This window comes from Protopterus annectens, chromosome 3.part0, assembly GCF_019279795.1.
Source record: "Protopterus annectens isolate FY-2018-M chromosome 3.part0, PAN1.0, whole genome shotgun sequence".
Classification (NCBI taxonomy): domain Eukaryota; kingdom Metazoa; phylum Chordata; order Ceratodontiformes; family Protopteridae; genus Protopterus; species Protopterus annectens.
The window spans coordinates 1,847,197,183-1,847,223,938 of record NC_056731.1 but is presented as its reverse complement, the minus strand read 5'-3'; the positions used below and the strand labels follow the sequence as shown (position 1 = coordinate 1,847,223,938).

The window sequence follows — 26,756 nt, the reverse complement described above, 5'->3', positions numbered from 1 at the left end:
ACACCAATATCTTCACTTTTTGAGAAGGCTCAAAAAGGTGAAACTACCATTGTCACCACTTTCTACCTTCTGCAGAGCAGCAATTGAAAGCATCCTAACATCCAGTTTTTTGCTATGGTATGGGAGCTGTTCTGTCACAGATAAGAAATCACTTCAGAGAGTGGTGAGAATTGCTGAGAGAATAACTGGCATTAGTCTGCCCATAATCCAGGATCTTTATACATCAAAGAGCCTAAAGAGAGCCATCAAAATACTAAATGATGCAACTCATCCTGCAAACAGCCTGTGTATGAGTCTGTCATAGGTTCATAGGTTCATACTAGGCTATCTGCCCTAGGGCATTTATAAGCCTAGCCAGAGTGTGTGTGGCTTTCACCACCCCTTAGGATGAGAATACTATACCCATTAGTTTGCTGTGCCTCTGTCCAGCAGTGATACAGAGATGATTCCCGGGGTAAACCTACGATCTCCCATCCACTCGTCAAGATTTCTCTTGAACAGAGTCAGTGAGGGGCTCTGCCTCACATGGACTGGGATTCTGTTCCATAGTGTAGGGAGTCTCTGGGTGATGAATCTGTCCCTCCAGCACGTCCTATTTATATCCATGTTAAGGTTTAAGTCTCTTGCTCTCGTGGCTCTGGTGGATTTGGATTTTTTGAGGTGGAGCATGTCCATTAATTCCGGGTTGGACATGGCCTTGTATGTCAGGCACAGATCACCTCTGAGCAGACGGTATGCGACTGAATAGAGCTGGAGTTTCTTCAGTCGGGCATCGTATGACATATGTTTGAGCCCCTTTATCCTTTTGGTGAGGAACTTTTGGGGTCTTTCCAACTGCTGCAGGTGTCGGGTAAGGTACATTCCGAATGGGGCGTTGTACTCAATCATTGGTCTGATAAGTGAAGAGTACAGGGGTACAATGACCTCTCCTGATCTGGATGTGAATCCCTTCATGATCAGGTGGGCAATGTAGAAGGTCTTCCTAACCACTTTGGCTATGTGAGTGTCAAAAGAGAGGTTACTGTCAACTTGGGTCCCCAGGTCCCTGATAACTTCTTCCGTGTTTAATGGATTACCACCTATGTGGTAATTAGGGGTTACCTTGTTTTTCCCAAAGGGTAGGACTATACATTTTTGGCATTTAGCTTAAGGCCATGGCTCTGGCACCAGTTATCCATTTCTATGAGACCTTTCTGGAGGATGTCTGTGTCTGATGGAGTGTCAATTATGGTGCCCAGTTTGCAGTCATCTGCAACTTTTGTCAGCCACAATCCCCTATGTTTGCCTGCACTTCAGAAAAATAAATGCCGAACAAGAGGGGCCCAGGACTGAGCCCTGTGGGACACCGCCGTGACCGGCTTAGAGTCTGACATGGCACCAGCAACTCTAACCCTGTGTGTTCTGTCCTTGAGCCAGTTTGCAACCCATCTTGTGACATATGGGTTTACATCTAAGCTGGTGAGCTTTTCTATGATGCCCGAGTGGGGTATTGTGTCGAACGCTTTGCTAGGTCAAGGTAGGCTGTGTGAACTGCCTTACCCTCATCAATGGCCTTAGTGACTGTTTCGAAAAAGTCGACCAAGTTCAAGAGGCAGGATCTGCCCTTGACAAAGCCAAATTGGGTAGGATCCAGTGTCAGTAGGTCCCCAATGTCTTTATTTATGAGTTCCATTATGATCCTCTCCATAGCTTTGCAGACAAGGCTCATCAAGCTTATGGGGCGGTAATTTCCAGGGTCCGTAGAAGCACCGCCTTTGTGGAGTGGGACCACAGTTGCCGCACGCCATTCTTTGGGCACGTATCCTGTAGTAAGGCTAAGATTAAACAGCAGCCTTATGTGTGGGTTTAGTTCCTCATTGAGTTCGTAGCACACAGCCAGGCCCACCGCCCGGTCCCATTCATCCCGTGTTTCTTGGTTTAGAGAGAGCAGCTCTCACCTGGGCATCTGAGATGTTTGGGAGGCTAGACTCTGATGGGATAGATATTTCTCCTTTTGGGGGAGGGAGGTGAGAAATTTGCACTGAACCTGTCTGCCAGTATGTTGGCAATGTCTGTGGGTTCAGTGATTTTTTTATCATTTTGGACTAATTCTGAGCATATCTGGGAGTTTCCACCCAGGTTTCTAACATAGCTAAAGAAGGCTTTATGATTGTCTTTTGTGTCATTAGCGATTTTTCTCTCAAAGTTGGCCTTGGATGATTTTATGAGTGATCGTAGTTTTTTGCTAGTATTGATCAGAGATGCCTTCCCTTTTAGGGATTTTGCTCTGTCATGTAGTAGCTTTCTCCTCTTGTTATAGAGTTTGTTTATGGCTGGAGTCCACCAGACCGGGCGCCTGCCTTTGGTGGAAAGGGTCTTGATTTTATTAGGGATTGCTTGATCCATACATTCCTGGAGGTGCTCGTAGAAGGCATTTGTAAGGGTTTCAGCAGCATGGGTTATGGTTTCCACTGGCTCGGGGGCCTTGAAGGATACCACTCCAGTCTTAAGAAGTGTGAAGTTTGCTTTTGAGAAGTTCTTCACTGTGGTCTTTTTTGCTGGGGGTGGGGGCGGGATGTGGATCTCCAGTGAGATTAATTTATGGTCTGATCTCACCAATGAGGGATATACTTCCGGTGTGGAGCATTTTGTCCCCATGTTTGTGATGATCAGGTCTAGTATATTTTCTCCTCTTGTGGGAATGGTGACTAGTTGTTCCATAGCATTTGAGTTTATGAACTCAAGGAACCTTTGGGCTAGGGTGCTGGGGCTTGAGTAATGTTCCCAGTCTATGTTTGGGTAGTTGAAGTCACCCAATATGATGGTGTTTGGAGAGACATTCATACTCTCCAGTGTCTTCAGGAAGGCTGTGTGGGTTTCCTGAGTTTGAGAAGGTGGTCTGTAGCATGTTACAAACTGTAGGGCAGTTTTACCTATGGTTAATTGCACCTGGATGGTCTCCGATGCTTCGTGCATTGCCACTAACCTGGAGGTGTGGGTATCCTTTATGAATATGGATACTCCCCTCCTTTTGTGGTTCGGTCCGGATTTTGGGGCTGGAACGCATGATATGAGGTATAACCTGATAGTGCTGGGGTGCTCTCAGGAGCCTTGAACCAGGTTTCAGTCACAGCACAGACATCGATGTTCTCCATACTGAGGAGGGCTTGAGGGCGTGCATCTTGAGGTTTAGACTTCTGGCATTGAGCAGTATTACCCTTAGTTTTTCTCCATTTTTGTTTTCTAGGGTGGTAGGTTTATCATTTGAGCCTTGCCTAAAAAGGCACTATGGGGTGGCAAGAGCCTTTGCCAATATCCGGAAGCCCAGGGTGACAGGTGCAAGCCGTCCCTTGCGGCAGAGTGGCTTGTCAAGCATGTCATCCCAGGCAGACAGACATTGGATCCCCTTAGAATGACACCAGTAATTAAGCCAATTATTAAAGCTGATCATTTTGTCTCTGTATTGTGGCATCATTCTTGGTGAGGGTAGGATACTGCTCAGGGTCAGGGTCATACCGGCCTGAGCTACATAATCTGAGAGCTCCTCTATGTCTCTTTTCATGTAGTCCAGGAGGTGCGTCTCAGGTCATTCACACCGGCATGGACAATGACTGAGTCATACTTGTACTTGCTGTGGAGTGACCTGAGTGCTTGTGTTATGTGGCGGATTCTAGCACCTGACAGGCAGCTTACTGTGATCTTTTCCTTGTTCAGTCTGGTGAGTGGGACGTCAGTGTGTCTGACTATGGAGTCACCTATAACAAGTGTGTCTGGCATTGTGTTTGGCCTTAAGGGCTGTGACTGTTTAGCACACTGACTTTGAGAACTATGTGTTGCGTGTCTTGTGTCTTGAGGTGGCAGTTGCTTGGGTGTCTGCTTTGGAGGCATCTGTAGTTTTGGTAGATTTTTGATCAGTGCCTCCGAGTATGTCTTTGTGTGTTTATGTGTTTGTTTTGCAGGTGTGATAGTTCTATGTGAAACTGGGTTTGTGGTGTGCGTGGTTTCCTTCTCCTCCTGTCTGGTCTTGCCAGTCCTGAGTTGAGAGAGCTCAGCCTCCAGTTTCGCTATATAGTTGCATCTCTCACATGTATTTGTGTTTTGTGGGAGAAGGAGTGGGTTGTCTGTGTACATGAGGCAATTGTAACATTGCCTCAAGATGCCCAAGTTTACCAGCTGAACAGGAGAGGATGCTAGCAACTGACCCTTCGACATGCTAGAAAAAGTGATAAAGTTTGCTGTGTAACTGAGTCAGAAGGGACCTATAGGGAAATGGGTACTCAAGGGGATTCTAGGCTAATGTAGTACTTTGTTTAGTATACAAGTACTTTACCTATATAAAAATGCTTTAGGAGCAAGTGCTGAGCTTTACCTATATAAAAATGCTTTAGGAGCAAGTGCTGAGCTTTTGAGATAGAGAATAGACTGTTTAGATTGCAAGTAGAGAAGTTCTAAGGGAAAAATTGAAAAGCAGACTTTACGGAGCCAGAAATAGTTTAATCTTGTTTAACCGGCGCTGCCCGATGGTGCTCTATGGGCAACTCCGCGCTAAATCACGCAAAAGTGCGCTAAAGTGGGCTTTATAGCAGGGGGTTGAAAAGAGCTAGGAATTGACCCAAAATGCCCAATAGACTACAAGTTTCTGGCTGGAACCACTGCTCTATGGACAAATAGGCTGCTCAGTGCTCCCCACTCCCACTGGTGAACAAAGAAGCTTCCCTTTATCCAAATAAGGATATGGAATAGCACAGGAACCAAGCCAAAGCCCAGAGATCAGCAAACTCTGAAGACTGGACTATTCTAATTCTAGGGTAAAAGATACTGCAGTATTCGATGCAGGACAACTAGATTCAAAGGCAGTTTTTTATCCGAAGGTGATCAGACTTCTTAATTCCAACATTAGGTCTGACCACTGACAGGTCAGCAAGTTGTGATTTCCCATTCAGTGTGCGATATTATTTTATCTATTATTTATTAATCCCAGCCAACCATTATAATTTATACTACTAACCCAGGTGCAATACTTTTTCTTCAGCTGCTGCTGCTGTATGCTTGTTCATCCATAATATTGTGCATGGTTCATGTGCAATATAATTACCTGAACTTTGCTGATAGATGTGTATTTTTAGTATCTTAAGTGTGTGTTTCTAAGAATATATGTAGCTGTATAGTTACGTGTAAAGTTGATTTATAAGACGGTGGTAGTACAATTATATGTTGTTTTAAATTACGTCTTTTATGTATGTGATTTCTTTTTTGTCTCTCCCATGATGATCTGATTGCATGAAATCTGATTTAATCTACACTTGTGTAGATTTAAATGACAATAAAGTTACTTTTGACTTTGACTTTGAAATGGTATGAGTACATTCCAAATTGAATTTCAGTTTTCAGTTATGGTAGAAATGTTTGCATAGTTTATACACTTTACTTTTTTGTACAAATTTAAACAGTTTGGTGCTGTGGACAGATCTGGTGGAATGGCACATTTTCGAACAGCTGTGAAGTATTTAAGAGATGTAAAGACTGCCCTACAAAGGCGTTCTACGTGCTGCACATTCCATGAGTACTGCTTATTATTAAACAGATTTACTGTTGTCAGAACATTTTCTTGTTTTAGTGTTACTTTTGTATAATATGGTTTTCTGCATGTAACTGCTTGATACCACAATAAAAGGGAGTATGGGTCAATGTGTTACTTACACATATTTTACTTGATAAATGTTTTTTTTTCTTTGTTCTTGAAAATAATTCATAATTCTATTGATCTTCATTTTACCGGCACTTGCTTTAAGTCATGTAAGTCAGGCTTGCTTTCTCAGCTTTCATCTGACATACTTCTTAATGCTAACAGAAATCATTTTTTTTTTTGCTGTCATTCAAGATAAAGCACCTGTGTTTGTAACTGAACTTCAAAACCAGGAGGTCCAAGAAAGCTACCCAGTCAGCTTTGACTGTATGGTTAGTGGCAATCCCACGCCCATTATTCGGTGGTTCAAGGATGGAAAACTCATTGTGGAGAATGACCATTATATGATCAATGAGGACCAGGAAGGCTGCCACCAACTAATTATTACTGCAGTAGTGCTCAAGGACATGGGTGTTTATCGCTGTGTAGCTGAGAACTGCGTCGGAGTTGCCTCCACAAAGGCTGAACTGCGAGTAGATGGTATGTAACAAAATGATTGACATTGGTGGTGTAATTTACATTGTGAAGCTGTCTCTGTCTAGTCAAAATATGTTGGTGCATATCCCCTGGCATGTTTAACATCTTCAGGTAGTTCTTAATATCTCTCACCTTTCCTCTTAATCTACTCCAACTTTTAATACCTCCTGATTATCATTTACAGCTGTATAGTTTATCTTGGGATTTCTATATATTTTTTTGTATTTCAAATCTTTTGCTGACATTCATCAGTGTCGCTTTTCCTTCAAGTTATTTCAACACTCATCAGTATCCCAAATATTCTGCAACATGTTAACATTTAGGCACTATAAGGCATGATTTGTTATGATAAATAAATTACTTGGTGTCTGTAGTAATGGCATAACCAAAGTTCAAATGTGTCTGGTTGTCATGCAAGAGTTATCACTTCAAACATCTAATATGATGTAATATAATATAATATAATGTGATATAATGCTACTGAGGGTTGATGTCAGAGCCGGATCCAGCACTAGGCAACCAAAGCAGTTGCCTAAGGCCTACTAGCTGAGAGAACGCCCCTGCTGGGTGGGTGGGTGTCTGGGGTGGGGGCGCGGGCTGAGAGATTTATTTTTTAATTAAAAAAAAAAATTTTTTTTAAGGGTGTTCTTTAACAAGAATGCCCTTTGGATCTGGTCGCACAGATGTGACAGGTGTTTGCAATGTATTTTCGTCTTCTGCATCTGTGCAACCTGCTGTTTACATTTTTGTCTTTTGAATGCCAGAAGACATTTGAAATGTGGACCATGAACGGACAGGTGAGAGGTAGGTGTGTGTGTGTGTGTGTGTGTGTTTTAAGTGGTAGTTAGATAAGTGTGTGCACGCACGTGTTTAAGTGGTAGGTAGATAGGTGTGTGAGTGCAAGAAGTAGGTAGGTAGGGATGTGTGTGTGTGTGTGTGTGTGTGTGTGTGTGTGTGTGTGTGTGTGTGTGTGTGTGTGTGTGTGTGTGTATATGTGTGTGTCTGTGTAAAAGAGGGATGGAGGTGTCTCTCAACTGTCCAGATTTTCACAGAATGTCCAGATTTTTGCCTCATATTTTTAGTCTGTTCCTCATAAAATTTGTTGGGGTTTTGGAGTTTATTGTGCAATTTAGAAACTTTTTTTTGGTTGCGGTTGTGTATATGTTACTCCTTAGTATACTGCAGTGGCGGCTGGTGACTTCAAATCAAAGGGGGGGCTGCAGGAGACAGCTGAATGGGTGGGGTCAAGGGAAGGGGTGTGGCCAACTAGAAAGGGGAGGAGCTATGCTCAAAACCACAAAAACTAACTTTAATTAAATACGCTGCCCTGGGTGGCAAACCATCATTATGAGAGTCCAATCAAGACAAAAATAAGTGTAGAAGAATAAAAATATTTTAATGCATTGGCTGCATGACAGCTTACTTAATATCTAGATGGAAACAAAAGGTTGTGAGGCATGAAAAAATAAATTACTTTTTAAATACATTACTGGAATGCCAGTCAAAATCAAGTACAAGAAAACCAGAAGCACTCAACTCAAACCACTTCTCCTTGCACTGCAGTTCTAATTATAATTTATATTCAGCTTTATTAAAGTACCAAGTAACATGCTGAAAGTAGAAATCTCTGTGATGCCCCACTTGTAAAAATGTTTCTTATCCAAAAAGACCTGCTGCCTGACAACTATCTACTTGTTTCATGGGGCAAACATGAAAGTAAAATGAAAAGCAAACAAGAAACAAGCTCAAGATACATTGCTTAAAGGATTACTGTACAGGTTATGGACCACACATGATTGGCATTCTGTTTAGTTTACGGGTAAAGTCTGTAGATATGACTGGAAGTCTCCAACAAGTGTAATGAGCTTTTTAAAATAATGGAATCCTGTCCTTTAATACCCAAGGCTTATACATTATCTAGTCAAGTATTCTCTGCATGGCAACAACAGAAAGGCTTTCAATGTTGGCAATTCTTTAACAGTATGCTTATTAAAGCTTACTTGCATCTTACGATCTCATACAAGGTTACCTTATGTTCATTAAAGCATTGCTACTTAAACACAGAGCAACAGGCACTTTGAGTAATAGGCATAAATCAACAGTACAAAAATATGACAGAAACCAGACCTTTCTGCAAAATCAAGGACAGATGAAAAGCCACTGTAGTACTTGTGTCTACCTTGGATGGGGGGGACACACTGTACATTTACACTGCATAACTACTCCTTGCCTTGCTTGGACCCATCCAGAGTCACTACATGGTGGAGTGGGGTGCAACAAGTATGTCACAATTTGAAATGTCTCTGGCTGACTATGATGGCCCTGACACATTTGTCATACCTCTCAACCTCAGAGCAAGAAATCTGGGCAAAGCCATACACAGAAGTGGGACAAAGGCCCAAAAATAAGGACAATTTTTAAATATTGCTCTAATAAACTTAGAAAGATAATAGAATAGGTCTTGCATTAGTATGACTTTTCTGAAGGGTATAAAATCTGAAACTCAAATGTCTGTCATTATTTTCTAACTTCAGTCTTTAGTGATTTGTCACTAATTTGCCAAAAAACACAATTTTATGAAAAATGGACCAAATGTGATGCAAAAATATAAAATAGCCACACAATACAGCTGGGAACCTGTCAAAGAAGGGACACTTTAATATTAGTACTGCTAACTTGAGAAGCTGACAAAATAAAAGAATCTACATGCATTTCAAGTAATCTATAACTTTGATTATTACAGTTATTTCTTAATTGTAAACCCTCCATGTTTTCTTCCAAAATTGGTATTTTGCGGAGGGATTATTAGGGGGAAGAGCAACATTTTGAGCCAAAATCGGGGACAGTTGAGAGGTTGGCTATGCCTAATTCTGTAAAGCAATTTATTTGCATGTACCTCTCAACCTGTTAATGCAGTAAATCTGAACAAGGCCAAATATATTGGGGGAACATATAAACAGTACTAAAAATTGCTCTTGTATAAATTGAGACAGTTGATAGAATAACAGTTCTTACTTTAGCATGCATTTTTCTGAAGGTTATGAAGTCTGAAACTCAGTGTATCATTATTTAGTGACTTAATTTCTAAATGATTTGCCATAAAACTACAAATTTTATGAAGAACAAACCAAAAATAAGAAGCAAAAATCTATTCATTCTTTGAAAATCTGGACAGTTGAGAGGTATAGTTCAGCTGAGCCTGTCTGAGTTTGCTGCCCTTCCCCCCTGACAAAATCATGGTTGAATGGAGCCTCTGCAGCCATTCCAATGAACCATTACTTGGCTATTTCACTCCATTTACCATAAACACTAATATGCATACTGCTTTACTTCTATGATGAGTTGGACTTCATTTGAAAGTTTTATTTTGTATTTTACAGCACAAACACTAAGTCATCTACTAAACAAAGCAATGCAGTCTCACAATGAAAACTTAACATTAAAACTTCTCTGCCCTTGAAACTCACATTCATTGAAACAGCATTGAAACCCACATTCAAAGAAAATACATTTTGCCAATGGCAGATAAAGATTAATTTTGGGCTGTTTTCAAATCATAGGCCCCTTGCATATGAAACATACATGTGCTCTTTGATACACCTTCCTCATTGTACTAAATTATATTCCTTGTACAATATATTACAGTTGTTAGAGGGCGTTTTAAATTTGTTTTAAACATTTTTCCAGTAAGCAATGAAACAAAATGCATGCACCCATAATGGCAAAACTGCCCAGTTCAGAACATTTATCATAAAAGTCTACTCAGACTTCCACAGTCCACCATTATCAGTAAATATGCACAATTCTACAGTCAACCATTATCAGTAAATATGCACAATTCTACATTCCACCATTATCAGTAAATATGCACAATTCTGCAGTCCATTATCAGTAAATATGCACTATCTCTGAAGAAGTAAAAGTCATCTAAATAATTCCACATTAAAGAAATCTGTAACTAATGAAGAGGTTGCTGCTAGCAAACACCTTTATATTTCATGGTTTCATTGAAAAATAAAGTGTCTGTTGCCCCTCAGGAATACATTGCTTATATTACATTAAAAAATGATAAGCTAGTAATATTGCAAGAGGAAATGGATGGCAAACTGATAATGGACTCATAGTTAGTATCTTCACCAAGGAGAACATTCTCAGTACGGCAGCATCCACCCCTTGTGGGAGTAGAACCCACAGCTTTCTGCATCAAAAGCAAGTACACAACCTGTTGTGCTATTAACAAGGCAAACCAACTTCACTTAAGCAACACTAAACTTCTGTTCCCCTGCAGCTCTCAGCTCCTTGTAAAATCTACTCAATATTCAACTTCGCAGCACAAGAAAACTGGAAAAAGCCAAAATGTATTAGGGGGGGGTCAAAAGCCCAAAAACCAGGGACACAAACATTGCTTGTATAATCTTGGAAAGTTGCTAGAACCATACATTTTACTGCCAAGCTCCCTGTGCAAAACAGTCAGAGTGACATACCACTACGCCAAATCAGCTGCTTTGTAAACGAGGAAGACTGAAACTTAAATGGCTATCATTTAGTGAATTCAGTTCTCACCATAGCTGTCAACCTCTTAGTACAAAACACCTGGACAAACCCAGTAATATGGGAATACAGCCCTCAAACAAGTGAATTCAGTTCTTGCCATAGCTGTCAACCTTAGCACAAAAAACCTGGACGAAGCCAATAATGGGGGAATACAGTCCCAAAAATAGGGACAAATTTTAAATATTCATCTTATAAACTTAGAAAATTGCTAGAATAAAAGGTTGTGTTACAGTTGTGTTACTATGTTTTTTCTGAAGAACATGAAGTCTGAAATTCAAATGCCTGTCAGTTTTACTGCTGACAGAATAAAAACAATTTTCAGCAGAGACCCAGGTAGAAATACTGCAGACGCGTCTTTGTAAAATGACAGGGCACCAGAGCAAATCCACACAAACACAGGGAGGAGATGCAGACTCCACACAGAAGGCACCCCAGCCAAGAATCAAACCAGAAAACCTATAGCTGTGAGGCAACAATACTACCACTGCACCATCAAATATGCAAGGACTTAAACATTCAGAAACCTGAAGTCTGAAATTCAAATGCCTGTCAATTTTATTTAACATTTGTTAATCAGGACAGTCTGACTTGGAACAAAAAAAAAATCAGCAGAGGCCCAGGAAGAAATAATGCAGACATGTCTTTTTAACATGGGAGGACACAAAAGCAAACCCACACAAACACAGGGAGAAGATAAAGACCCCACAAAGAAGGCACCCCAGCCAAGAAGCAGACCTGAGAACCTGCAGCTGTGAGGCAACAATGCTAACACTGCACCATCAAATATCAAGCATTGCAACATTTACAAACCACAGATATTATGAGGAACAGATCAGATCAAATATGAGGCAAAAATCTGCAGTTTTTTTTTACAAATGGTGGTGGGTAGGGAATTCAGGTCTTTAACACCTGCATACAAGGTACAGGGTTCAAGCCTGATGTATTCCTTACCACACCACCATGAGCCTAACCACCAGTATATTGCACCTGGGGCATTTTCACTCACACACACACACACACACACACACACACACACACACACACACACACACACACACACACACACACACACCTATAGTAAATCCCTGTCCACACACTTACCTGGTCCTGTAGTAAATCCCTGTCCACACACTTACCTGGTCCTGTAGTAAATCCCTGTCCACACACTTACCTGGTCCTGTAGTAAATCCCTGTCCACACACTTACCTGGTCCTGTAGTAAATCCCTGTCCGCAAAACCACCATTAAATCCAAGTCCCTGTCCACAAACCCCCCGACGAGAGTGCAGCTGAAAACCCACGCAAATCCGACCCTGCCCGTCGCGAGATCTTCCCCTGCAGCAAACTCCAATCCAGACCCGAGATCCTTCTCCTGACTGCCGACCTTGCAGTCTGACCCAGCGAGTTCCCAGGCAGTCTATGCAGTTTAAAACTGCATAGACTTGTGGGAGCGCTCCTGTTCTCGTGTCTCAATCAGGACTGCTGCTGAGACAATCTGCGCATGCTCCATGCTCCAGACTGTCTCAGCAGCAGTCCGGACTAGTGCGCATGCGCGAAATTTTAAAATATTTTTTTTATTTTTATTTTTTTTATTTTGTTAGTTTGAATTTGAGGGGGCTGCAGTCCGGCAGTCCAATAGCACAGGCCACCCCTGGTATACTGTAAAACAAGCCCTGAGACACACACAAATGAGGACCATTCAGGAAATAAAAGAAGAGGACAAAATTCACCAAATAATGGCAGGCATTTGAGTTTCAGACTTCATATCCTTCAGAAAATTCACAATAACGTAATAGCGTTTAGTCTAGCAACTTTATAAGTGTATGAGAGCTTTTGGTTGTGCATTGTCTGTTACCCTTTTGTACTGCATTATTAAAAACTGTTAATAAAAAGATGTTTAAAAAAAGTGTATGAGTGCAATATCTAAAGTTTTCTTCTACCCCTAACTATCAACTACCTAAATTCCACCAACTGTCACATCTCAAATATGTCTTGCCTTCTAATAACAAAACTAAATTTCTAACCTTTCTAAAATGTAACCTCACTATGAAACCTATCATTCTTAACCTTCAAGCTGGAGATATCCACCCTAACTCTGGTCCAACTTTTCCTTCTCCCCTAATGTCCATACCCAAACTCAATAACACCTTCCTAATAGGACATCTTAATACCCAAAGCATAAACAACAAAATACCCTACCTGCATTCCCTCCTTCATATACATTCATTTGACATTCTCTGCCTCTCTGAGCCTGGCTAAAGTCCTCCACTAAAGACACTGAGATTACTCCCCAAGGCTACAATATGGTAAGGCTTGACCGTCCCAACCGCAAAGGTGGTGGAGTTGCAATTCTTTATAAAAATCATCTAAATATTGCTACCCTTCCTGCCTCTCCAACTCAAGATAACAAGGTAGAAGCAATCATTTCAAAACTCCAATTAAATTCCAAAAAATCCCTTTATATTATATGTATGTACCTACCACCTGGTAATAATATACCAATCCTCGAAAATTACCTTAGCTGGATATCTGCCACATATCCCCAAGAAACCATCATACTAGGTGACCTGAACATAGACTGGAATAGCATTAATGCTGATAATCCTTCTTCTCATATCAACCTCCATGGTTTTACCCAAACCATTACTTCAACTACTAGGCTCAACAAACATAGTAATAGAGAAAGCATTTTAGACTAGATTCTCATAAATAAAGTCAAAGATAGTTACAAAGTAGGAACCTTGCCAGATGATGTTAGCGATCACTCCTTAACATTCATAACAAGGGAAAAGGCTGATTGTGTAAACCCCTGCACTATAAGAAACATACGCACCACCAAACATTTTAATCCAGAACTGTTTCAGTCTGAACTTAGTGCATGTAACTGGAACCCCTTAAAAACACTCCCTCTTGAAAATGCAGTACTATACTTTAACTCTACTTTTTTATCCATTCTTGACTTACATGCTCCTGAACGTATCATTAGAATTAAACCTAATGCAGCCCCCTGGCTCTCCCATGAAACCAAAAAACGTATTCTCACTAGAAATAAAGTCTGGGCCACATGGAGATCACACAGAAATAACCCTGATCTTCTACACTTCCGCCAGCTTAGACATCTAACCAAAAAGGCAATAATAGCTGATAAAAAAAAATTCTACTTCGATCTACAACAAACTCACCTTAATAATTCTAAACTTTTCTGGTCTTCAGTCAATAGACTCCTCTCCCCACGAAGTTCTAAAACACCTTCCCCACTTAATGCTGATCCTGATACCCCTCAACAAACTGCAGATGCTTTCAACTCTTTCTTCACTGAAACTATACAAGCTCTTGCTAAAGAATTGAATGCTAATAACTCACACCCAACATGTAACCTTACAAACTCTTCCTTTAAATTCTCTCTACATCCTATCTCTACATCTTACATACAAAGACTCCTTCTCAAACTAAAACCTTGTACCCCCTCTGCTGACAAGTTACCTTCACTCTTTCTACAAAAAGCTGCCAAGGCTATCGCATATCCTATTTCTATTCTCATAAATAGGACAATCAAAGAAGGAATCATCCCAGATATATGAAAGGTCTCTCACATTATCCCACTCCATAAAGGTGGTAACTCCATAGACTACTCTAACTATAGACCTATTGCTCTCCTCTCTCCTCTGGCCACAATTATGGAGAAATGTATACACCATCAGCTTGTACAACACCTCTCTCTCCACAACATCATAGCTAACTGTCAACATGGCTTCAGACCATATCATAGTACTACTACTGCCCTCCTTTCCTTTGTAGACACTATTAATCTGAACCGCAACAACAACCTACTCTCTTCTGCCATCTTCATTGACCTCTAAAAAGCATTCGATATGGTTAACCACTCTTTATTAATCAATACACTTGAATCCCTATCTTTTGATATCCCTGCCATTAGATGGTTTACTTCTTATCTCACTAACAGAAAACAAGCAGTTCTCTGGAATAACCACATTTCTTCTCTTTTGCCTGTTTCTATCGGAGTTCCTCAAGGCTCTATTCTTGGCCCACTTCTCTTTTCCCTCTTCATTAATGATCTCCAAACTGTAATCCCTCAAGCTACTTGCATTCAATATGCCGATGATTCTACACTCATCTGCTCAGCATCTTCCACCTCAGAACTTAGATCTCATACTCAAAAAGTCTTTAATACTGTCGAAACATGGTTCTCTAGTCGATTCCTCTTACTAAATGCTAAAAAAACTAAACTCCTCCTCTTTACCCCCACTTCCAGGACCCCCCCTTTAAACTTCACCATCTCCTCTAACAATGCCACTGTCATCTCTCCCGACTCTACCACTAAACTGTTAGGTATTACAATTGATAATAATCTCTCTTTCAACCAACACATTAACAACTCCATAAAACTTGTCAATAGGAAAATAGGATCCTTATATCGTATTAGACCATTTCTAACACCTTCCTCTAGAACTAGGATTGCTCACTCCCATCTTCTTTCCACTCTTCTCTATGCTTCTCCCATTTTACCAACCTCAAGAAAAACAACCTTACCAAATTGGCTACATGCTACAATAACATTGCTCGCTACAGGAAACCCCTACAGAACACATCACTGTCTCAACCTGAAACCACTAGGCTGGCCAGAGTTTCAAAACTATCTTGCAATCCAACAACTCACTATTGCCCATAAAATTCTGTACCAACCAATGAACACCCCTATACTCTCTGAACTTATAATCCCCTATAACAATCTTAACTCTCTCCGCTCCTCTAGTAAACTATTGGCTAGTTCTATAAAATCAAATAACACTGCTGGTGACTCCCTTTTTACCAATTCAGTAGGTACAAAATGGAATTTATTACCTAGCAACATAACAAAGATTACATCATTGCCTCTTTTCAAACAAAACATTAAACTGCACTTCCAAAACCACTGGCTGTGCTCCTGTAGTAAACCTGATTAACTTTCCACTACTTATACTCTACTTGATAACTACCTCCTACTTCTTGCTGACTCCATCCTCCAATTGGCTTTCTTCTTCTACTCCCACTTGTCTTCCTAATTAGTTCTTTGCTTGTTGACTGTCTTACTTGCTCTCCTTTCCATAACTAATCACTTCAAATTTCCCTTTATTCTTAGCTCTCTTTTCTCTTACTTCCTACCTGTATCGATATCATACAAAGTATTTTTAACTTTATATAATATTTTTGGACTTTAACTGTGTATGGTAGTAATTATTTCATTTAATATCTTTATCATACTTAGTATTTTATGTTTGTATAAGTTTTTTTGGACTGTAACTGTGTGAGTTAGTAACTAACTCACTTAGTAATAATAAGGAACTGTAGAGTTGTTAGTTTTTGTCTCTTACAAACTTTCTTTGAAACACAATGATGTTTTTTCTTTATTGTATTCTCTGTGGAGCTTTTCTCCCCGGGCCTCTACTGAAAATGGAAATATCTCCAGCTAGACTAGCCCAGTCAACAAATGTAAAATAAAAATAAATAAAAAATAAATAAATGTTTTGAGGGCTTTGTCCCACCATTATTTTGGGCTTTGCCCAGATTTTTGTGCTAAAAGGTTGAGAGGTATTGTATGTGTGTGAGTAAGAGAGAGGTAGGTGCATGTGTGTGTGTGTGTGTGTGTGTGTGTGTGTGTGTGTGTGTGTGTGTGTGTGTGTGTGTGTGTGTGTGTGTGTGTGTGTGTGTGTGTGTGTGTGTGTGTGTGTGTGTGTGTATAAGAGGGAGGTAGTTAAACTAGTACACTCTATGTTAAACAAAGATAAATACCCATTAATAAAAAAATATATAGTATGGGACTAATACAATTTACAGAACCTTTCAATGGAAAATATCAAGAACTTAGTTAAAGCAAGCAGTAAATATAATGTGATAATTAAACAAATCCTATACTTAGTTAACAGTATAACCAAGGATAGCAATGTAATTGAGTACAATGTCAAATTAGCAAAACAAATTCAAAAGTTACTTTTGTACAGAAAGAAAATGCTCTCAAATACATATAAATTAATAGTAAAAGTTAAATTTCAAAATACGATTCTATTCTCAAAGTATTGGGAAGGAAAAGGTAGTAACATGACAGCCAGCCAGAAGGAATTAGCCATTGGAAATACTATGAAATTGACGCCATTTAAGAAGCTAATTTACACCCAGATTATGATCTTATAACAATGCATACCATACACTTGTACTCCTTAACAAATTTAACCCATCTAAGTCATCTTGTTTTTTTCCTAATAAAGAAGCTGATATCCTCCATATCTTCTGGAGTTGTAAAACAGTTTATAAACTGACCTGGTGCTTACTGAGATTCCTCTTAGAAAAAACATGCTACTCAAAATCTACTTTGTCATGGGAGACAGCAATACTACATAATTTCAAAAATAATAATAATAGTCTCAACAAACACATTATAATAACATCGTGCACCTTATTAAATGACTTTACAACTCCCAAAACTGTTTCCATTGTTATAATGGGACACTGAGAGTGATAGATGCTATTACTGGAGGTTTGCTAATATTAATCATATTCCCTTTGATTCATGTCATAGTTTTACTTGTAACACAGAGGAAGTTATGTATGCACTTAAATGCCCCTGTGATTTATTTTACATCGGAGAGACTAAGAGGGCATTTAAGGTGAGAATGCTTGAGCATATAAGAGACATCCATAATAAGAAAGAAGAAAGCTCTATAGCAACTCATTTTAAGTTTTTTCATAATAGCATTAGTGAAGGACTACATGGTACTATATTAGAAAAAGTTAAAGCATCATTGTTTGATGAATGTCTTTTTAAAAAACAGCTTTTGACAAAGGAATCTGTATATTTTGAAATTTAACACTTTACACCCATATGGGCTTAATGAAGAGTTAAATTGGAAATATCTTATTTAATTGATTGATTGTTTAATTGAATACAGTATTTGAGGCAAGTTTTATGTAATGCTTTTTACTCCTTGAAGGCTTTTGTGTTGAGCTGAGATGTTAGAGAACAGTTTCTCAAGTTTTTAATAAATTTTGGTGGATTCACTGGCTGGTCGTTTTTCTTTCTTTTTCATGTTGGTGGTTTTATATAAGTTTGTCAACTACAACTACTTGCTTTCTTCTATTTCTGTGGTGAGACTTAGATCTTGCACATCCATCTCATGCATACCTCTTAACCTCTTAGTGCAAGAAATCAGGACAGTGCCATAGATAATGAGGGGACAAAGGCCCAAAAATAGGGACAGTTTTTCAATATTGTACCTATAAAATCAGGTAGATCAATATATGCATAGTCAGTTTCCAAATTATGGAACTCACTCCCACCAAACACCAGATTAATTCCTAGCCTGCTACTATTTAAAGCCTCATTAAAGCAACATCTAAACAACTCTAGGCTGTGCAAGAATAACCCCAGGTTAATTCTCCCTTTACACCTCTCTATACCTTAACCTTCATTGACTTTACAACTCCCAAAACTGTTTCCATTGTTATAATGGGACACTGAGAGTGATAGATGCTATTACTGGAGGTTTCTCCCTTCTCTGTACAACCTATATTCTGTATAATCACAAGTAACCATTTTCTGTACAAAATAACATAGTATTAACTCTCTAATCACAACTAACCTTTTTCTCAACAAATACCCTAGGATTAACTAATAGAAACGCTACAGAAGTTAAGCAAAAACCTAGAACGTGCACTGTTCTCCCTTACAGTCAACCAACATTTAGTAAGGTCTCTGCAAACCTGTACCAAGCAAAGACTTAAAACTATTGTCAAAATTTAAAGAGCTAGATCTTTAACATTACAACACCTATTAATGCATTACAAGAAGTAAGAAAACCATTCCTTTTTGTTATATAACTCAACCTGCTACATGGTATAAGTTGATTTTTATAGTTTATGTAAATTGATTTTTATTGAGTCCTGTCAAATGTATGCATTTCATAGTTGTAGTTTATCTATGTATGTACTTAAACATATCATGGTGCAACTTTACGTATATATTTAAATCTGTAAGTGTGAAGCTTTTCTACCTGGGCCTCTGCTGAAAACGGGTTATTTGACCTAGTCGGACTATCTCGGTCAACAAACGTCAAATAAATAAATAAGTAAATAAATAAACTTAGAAAGCTGACAGAATAACAGGATGTTCATCGTGTTACCCTGCTGCAGTCATCACACTTGGGTTATCCTGTCATCAGGCGGTCCTGCAGTCGGCCGGAATTCCAAAGTCTTGGTCCAGCGTCGGTTGCTGTTGCCTCTTCCCTGACGTCAGAGCGCCAGGAGTATATATAATGCAACCAACGCCATTTTCTTCAGTCTTTCTTGCTGCGCGGTGCCCGAAGCAGAAGCAGTTCGCAAGTGCCGGTCGGCCGACTCCTGAGATTTTCGAATTCGAATTTCAGACCGAAGTCTTCTATAAAGCTAAGTACCCCATTGGGGAAACTTTTCTTGCCTCAGACCGATGTCAGAAAAAGTTAACAATTGTATTTCTTGTGGGAAGCAAATACCCCATAAGGATTTTCATTCTTATTGCATACCTTGCCTAGGCCCAGACCACGATGTCACTTCTTGTCGGTTTTGTGCTAGGTTTAATAAGCGTACTATTAAAAGACGCTTTGATTTCGCACGACACTACTTCGGTAGGAAATTTAACTACACCATGCCGTCGGAGCAACCGACTACCGGCTTGCACAAAAAACGCAGGGATAAGGACAGGCAACCCAGGCCTAAGCCAGATTCCAAGGCCTCGGCTGATCCGGTCTCCGGTTCTCCGGTCCTCAGTGAGGCTCCGACGCAGCCCCTAACTACCGCAGATCTGGAACCCGAGACCGCTACGGAAATTTTGACAGAATGTACCAGGATGACACAGCCTTTTACTTCAGGCCCTTCCGACGACTTTGCTACAGAGTGATAGATGCTATTACTGGAGGTTTCTGAAGGCGTTTTCAGACCGACGACTCTCACCATTAAAACGTTTTCTAAGTCGAAGACTCCTTCTAAATCTAAAAGGACTGCACTCCAGTGTCCTGTTCAAGGCCCTATGCCTAAGAAACAGATGCTCAAAATGGCTGAAGATTTGATTTCTTTAATCAGGGGTTCACAGCCCCCTCCTGACAAAAGGCCTAGACAAGAGGAAGATTTTGCTTCCTCTGAGCAAATGTCCATTTCTTCAGACTCCTCTGAGGACCAAGATTATTCCTTCTCTCCTTATGAAGACTCTGATGCTGAGGACTCTATTCCCTCAGCTTCTCCTCCTGAAGACTACTACTTTGGGGAAACTTTACACACTCTGAGGGAACATTTTCACTGGGAAGGTCAAGACTACTCTGATTCAAAGAAAAGGCTCAGAGAGTTTCTTTTACTCCCCCAACACAGACCACTTGCCATCCCACCAGTTTTGGACATTGTGGATGATGTCTATTTAGAATCCAGTTTCAACCCAGACTCTCTACCTCCTGCTCCGGCTAAGCCTGACAGATACTACAGAGTGCCTGACTCCCACAAATTTCTTTACAAAAGCCCAGTAGCTGACCCAGAGACTATCTCCCAGGGTCCCAAGGGGGCTAAGGCTTCTATGGCCAAAAACCCAGTACCTTCTGAGAGGGATTCCAGAGCACTAGACAGGTGGGGGAAAAAGGTTTACACCTCAGCCACACTAGCTATGAGGGCACTGAATTGTCAATTTCATATGCTTAAGTATCAGCAATTTCTAATCTCTCAGTTAAAGCAAAGAATAACCTCTCTCCCTCAACAATCTGAATTGAAAGAAGTACAGGATCCGTTGCATGCCACTGAGCAGGTGGGCAAACATACCTTACAATGTGGGTTTGATTCTTTGGAGGCCTCCTGCAGAGCAGCTGTCACTGGGTCTGTTATACGTAGGCATGCTTGGTTAAAGGAACAAACTCTGCCTGATCATGTTAAAGCAAAACTACTAGATGCTCCCTTACAGCAGGATGTTCTTTTTGGAGTTAAAGCAGAAGAAGTTTTAAAGAAAATGGAAGATAAGGCAAAATCTATGCAGACAGTCAAAGATTTCCTACAAGTACAACCCCCTCGCTTCAGCAGAAACTGGCCAACAAAAAATTGGTCCTTTCCAGCCACTGACAGACCGCAGAGGGGTAAATACAGACGCCAAAGGGGCAGAGGACAACCACAAGCCCAGTATAAACCTCGCCAATGGGGCACTGCAACACAGAAGGGAGGAGAAGACAGGTCTCAATCCACCAGAAGGCAAATTCAATGACTTGCACCTCATCTAGCCAAGCAATACTCTCTTGGCAGCCCCCTTGGGGGGGGAAACTCGCACTTGTTGCAGACAGCTGGCACATAGTCACAAAGGACAAATGGGTCCTAGACATAATTTTACGAGGATACAGATTCCACTTACCCACCTTGCCAATGAAAAGAGGAATGCCAAACCTGCCACAAAATCAATGGGCGGAGGCACAAAAGCAAATTACAGCTCTCATGGACATGAGAGCCATTCAACTGGTACCTACTCGAGAGCAAGGCCAAGGATTTTACTCAAGACTGTTTCTAGTGCCCAGAAAGGACAATGCCTGGAGACCAATTCTGGACCTTTCAATTCTAAACACTTATTTACAAGTACCCAAATTCAAGATGCTAACACTACAGCAGCTACTTCCCATGTTGGGCAAGGAAGCATGGCTAGTAACGTTGGACCTCAAGGAGGCATACCTGCATGTCCCTATCAGACAAAGTTGCAGAAGATACCTCCGTTTCATTGCAGGTTCAACCCATTACCAATTCTCTGCACTGACCTTTGGCTTATCAACTGCGCCCAGAGTTTTCACAAAATGCCTGGCACCAGTAATTGCATACTGCAGACAAAGAGGAATTCAAATATATCCATACCTGGACGACTGCCTCATCCAGTCATCCAAGCAGAAAGCAAAGACATTCTCTTACATCATCTGGCCTTTGTAAAGCATCTACTAAACTGCCTGGGGTATACAGTAAACGAAAAGAAGTCAAAACTAGTACCCTCACAAAAAATGACATTCCTGGGTGCCAGCTTGAATACAACGGCCCAGAAGGCTTATCTTATGCCAGACAAGCAACTACAACTGACTCAGTATTTCAAGACAATGGCAACAAAGACCCAATTAACTGCAAGAAAAATTCTGCAGGCTTTGGGCTTCATGGCATCTTGCATACTAATAATACCATTTGCAAAGCTGCATATGAGGAAATTACAGTGGTACCTGAAAAGTGTATGGTCTCAACACAGCCACAGCTTGGACACAATGGTATCTCTCATTCCCTGCCTACAACAGGAATTTCTATGGTGGTCACAGGCATGTCACCTCAACAAGGATCAGCCTTTCACCTTGCCCCCAGTCAGGCAGACTATCACAACAGATGCTTCAGACTACGCCTGGGGGGCACACATGGCAGGACAATGCATTCAAGGCCTGTGGACTGCAGATCAAAGAAATCTGCACATAAATCAAAAAGAGATGCTAGCTGTACAGAAAGCTCTGACAGCCTTCAAGGATCTATTACATCCAGGACAACTTGCAATAAAGACGGACAACACCACAGTAATGTGGTACATAAACAAACAAGGGGGTACACATTCCTACCCTCTATGCAGACAAGCAATGATCTTATGGAACACAGCTCTGGCCTACCAAGTCCAGTTACAAGCTCAATTCCTGCCAGGACAGAAGAACACATTGGCAGACGACCTCAGCAGAAACATCAAAGATCCCCACGAGTGGAAACTAGATCCACAAATATTTGCAATGATTAATCAAAAATGGGGCCTTCCAAACATAGACCTGTTTGCCAGTCCTCAAAACTACCAACTGACAAAATTTTGTACAAGGACATTCCACCATCAAGCTTGGAAAGTGGACTCTCTCTCTTTCAGTTGGAAAAACCTGACAGCATATGCCTTCCCTCCATTACTTCTCCTCACAAAGGTTCTTTTGAAGGTCAAAAAGGAGAGACCATGACTGATTCTCATAGCCCCAGACTGGCCACGCCAGCACTGGTACCCGCTATTGAAAAATATGGCCCACAGCCCACCATGGATTTTGCCTCAAATACCCCATTTGCTCATACAACAAAACAAACAGATTCTTCACAGCCAGCTCAAAACTTTAAATCTGGCTGCATGGCAAATCAACTAAACATCCAACCAGCTCCTCTTTCACAAGCAGTTCTGGATGTTATTCTGGAAGCCAGGAGGCCAAGCACCAGGAAGGCTTATTCGGACAAATGGAAAAGGTTTTGTGCCTGGAACCAAACTAAAGGCCAAGACACAATTCAGCCTCACATGCCTCACATTCTACAGTATTTAGCTGAGATGTTGCACAAAGGACTTTCCTTTTCCTCAATTAAAATCCATGCTTCAGCTATTTCAGCTCACTGCAATACAGATCCACCTTTATTTTCACATCCTCTTCTAAGGCAGTTCCTCAGAGGGGCAAAAAACATTAGACCACCCAGGAGAGCTCCTACACCAACATGGGACCTCAACTTTTTTCTGGAAAAACTAACGCTACCTCCCTTTGAACCAGCTTTCTCTGCAGATCTTCAGTTCCTATCATGGACGACTGCCCTGCTCCTAACAATAACTTCAGCTAGGAGAGTCTCAGAGCTACAGGCACTAATGGCAGTGGAACCTTTCCTCATTTTTCATCAAGACAGAGTTTCTCTACGAACCAGTCCTTCCTTTATGCCTAGGGTGGTTTCCAGTGTAGCTTTAAATCAAACCATCCACTTACCCACCTTCTTCCCCAATCTACAGAACAAAGGTGAGAGACTCCTGCATTCCTTGGACATTCACAGGCAGCTTCGTTACTACTTGGACAAAACTAAGGCTTTCAGAAAAACTGACCAGCTCTTTGTATCCTATGCTACAGCTTTTCAAGGGAAGGCTATATCTAAGCAAACCATTTCTAAATGGATAGATCATTGCATACGTTTCTGCTATACCCATCATGGGAAACCAGTTCCTGCTACCATTAGATCCCACTCTACCAGGGCAACAGCTACCTCTACAGCCTTTCTCAGGGGGGTTTCAACCAAGGAAATTTTAGAAGCTGCAACTTGGAGTTCAGTACACACCTTTACCAAACACTATCACCTACCTCTTTACTCTAAGTCCAGGGCGGGCTTCGCCACTGCAGTTCTGCAGGGCCTTATTGCCTCCACTAACCCTCTATGATACCTCCCCCCTACCTTAGCTTTGGGATTCTACCCAAGTGTGATGACTGCAGCTGGGTAACACGATGAACATAGTACAGTTTTGTACCTACCATAAATGTAGATGTTCGAGTGTTCACCCTGCTGCAGTCCAGGTTACCCTCCCTCCATCCCGTCTGATCTACTGGCAACATCTCTTCTATGCCTTACTGATGTATTTGCTTATAGCTGAAGGGATTTTGTGTTTGTGCAGTGTTCACTCCTTTTGGTACTAATTCTGACCACCTTTTTGGGGGCACCTAACATCTGGGGCAAGAAAAACCGAAGAAAATGGCGTTGGTTGCATTATATATACCCCTGGCACTCTGACGTCAGGGAAGAGGCGACAGTATCGGACACCGGACCAAGACTTTGGAATTCCGGCCGACTGCGGGACCGCCTGATGACAGGATAACCCAAGTGTGATGACTGCAGTAGGGTGAACACTCGAACATCTACATTTATGCTGGGTACAAAACTGTACTTTTTGCACTAGCATGAATTTTCTGAAGGGTATGAAGTCTGAATCTCAAATGTTTGTCATTATTGCCTGGCTTCAGTCCTCAAAGTTTTGCCAGAAAACCAAAACTTTTATGAGGATCAGCTTAAAAATATGAGGCAAAAATTTAGACAGTTGGGAGGTGATCTCTTGACATCCACTCTGTCTAGTAAGTTTCCCTGAGCTTTGGCATTTCTGTCTGCCTATGGGCACACTCAGTGTTTGTATTCCTGCAGTAAAATGACATGACATGTTTCATTCTTTGATTTGCTTAAATTTTAATGAAATATTTAATTCTAGATGAGGGAAGGCACTACATTTCTTCATAAATGTCACAAGTTGTCTGCACCTTTTAATTAGAATATCAACACAGTCAGCCTTTGGGTTGTGTGTCTTTTTCTCCTCACTCTGTTCAAACTGGAAATCTCTTTGTACTATAAAGTCAAGATATTTTTGTTTCTTAAGAAATGAGATCCGACTAGGCTGTATCACCATTTACAATGACAGCCAATTCAAAAACTGATTCTGCCACCTCTTTTGTTGCTTTGAGAAATGTCATCTAAATGTGCTCATAAAAGTACTATTTAAGTCTTAAGGAAATTCCGTCAGTATCCCTTTTCTTCTTTATTGCATTTAAGTCCCAACACCATGACTTTTTTTTTTAATTATTGCCAGTTTATGCAATAACAGATTATGATAAAGTAGCTGAAGGCCTAGAAGTACACCGCTTCACCCCATCCTCTCTGTACCTGTGATTTAAGATGCCTGAGTATTTCTTACAACTTTGTACCAGGTGTTGCCTTCTCAGAAGTGACAGTTTCTCTGGTACCAATTTTGATATCTGTTCTTCTAGCTTTCGGTCTTTCTGCAGTGAAACCACTCCCCTGCCATTTGAACCTGTGATGTCAATGTTTCTAATACAGTATTATTCAGTCTTTGCCATGGTTGTTCACACTTATGTGCAGTGCTACTAGTGCCTGTTTTTTGATGCTGCAGTTCATTCATTAGTGACCTTGGCATACAGCCTACTGGTATAGGGTCGAACATCTGAGTCCATCAGTGGTCTTGGCACTAGGTCTTTCTAAGACTGATTTGCTGCACCAGGCTCTCATCCACAGTGCCTGTGGACCAGTAAGGGACTTCTCCACAAAACCTGTCTTACATTGGCAGAGCCAGAAGCACACATCATTATCCTAGCCCAAGACCCTCTACCAGGTCATCCACTTTTTTGTCCACCAAAAGGACTCTGGTGTCATTTGTCACAGAGCCAGTTGAAAAAAGACCCAGGAAGTCCATGTCAAAAAACATGCATTTATAACCAGTACTGGACCCTCACACACTGAACGGGGGGAGGGGGTTGAGCTCACCCCCTTTACAGCTGATGACTCCAAATTTCCAAATTTGGGGAATTCCTACAGATGTAATTATTGAATTATTTAATTGGATCCTATTATTTGCTGTTTGCTCAAGTATAAATGGTGGTTAAATTTTGTTACTTTGATTCTTGAAGGCGAATTGCCGAGGTACCAGATCGTTGTAACCTGAATAAATTGGAGTTGCTGTTGCTGACTTTCATGTTTTTTATTATTTAAAGGTGGGCATTTAGAGGTTGTGTTTTGAGTGATTTAACTTCAATAAAAGCATGCTGCAAATAGCTGGTGCTTCTGGGCTATTGGATTTTCCCCAAAATTTGAACCTTATGGATATTCTTAATGAGCGTGAAAAGAAACTTGCACATATGGATCCTTGTAGTGTGGCTGAGAACCAGGATCCTGAGGGGAGGTTTGTGCAGCTGGAGAGGCTAATGGCCAAAGAGGTTGCTTTATTTTTCGATACCTGTTTGCTTGAAAAGTATGTTAGTTTAAATCTAACACGTAGAGGCTTACGGGTGGATCATCTACCTGCTACTGATTTTGCTGATGATGAAGCTGACCTGCTTGAGGTGCTGACTTTCTTGTTTTTTATTGTTTAAAGGTGGGCGTTTGGAGGTTGTGTTTTGAGCCTTATACTTTGTATTTTTGGTACTGTTTAACTTACGATTATGCAGGAGATTCAAAAGTGTGGGGTTTGCAGATGCCTAGTAAGCTAGGCATAAATCACCCGTCAGCAATCTGTAGGAGACTGAGTAGAGGGAAACGGCTTTAAGGTGCTCTGCTTAAGGCAGGTTTGTTACACCTTATATTCTTTCTGTAAGGAACCTCTGAGGTTGCTGTAGTTGCTGCATGTGCCTCGTAAGGTAAACACCCAAGGGAGCATTGTATCTATAATTGGTCTGATAAGGGTAGAGTACCTATTTCTTGGCAACTGTAAGTATGATATAAAAATTAAAC

General features: G+C 40.8%; 1 protein-coding gene across 1 annotated transcript in view; it reads left to right on the top strand.

The window, feature by feature from the left end:
* Nucleotides 1-26,756, top strand: part of OBSCN (obscurin, cytoskeletal calmodulin and titin-interacting RhoGEF) — a 4,979,884-nt gene that overhangs the window by 4,256,947 nt on the left and 696,181 nt on the right. Inside the window, exon 69 of the mRNA XM_044066040.1 lies at nucleotides 5,861-6,145. Within this exon, the coding sequence (XP_043921975.1) occupies nucleotides 5,861-6,145 (285 nt within the window). The remainder of the gene's footprint in view (nucleotides 1-5,860; nucleotides 6,146-26,756) is intronic.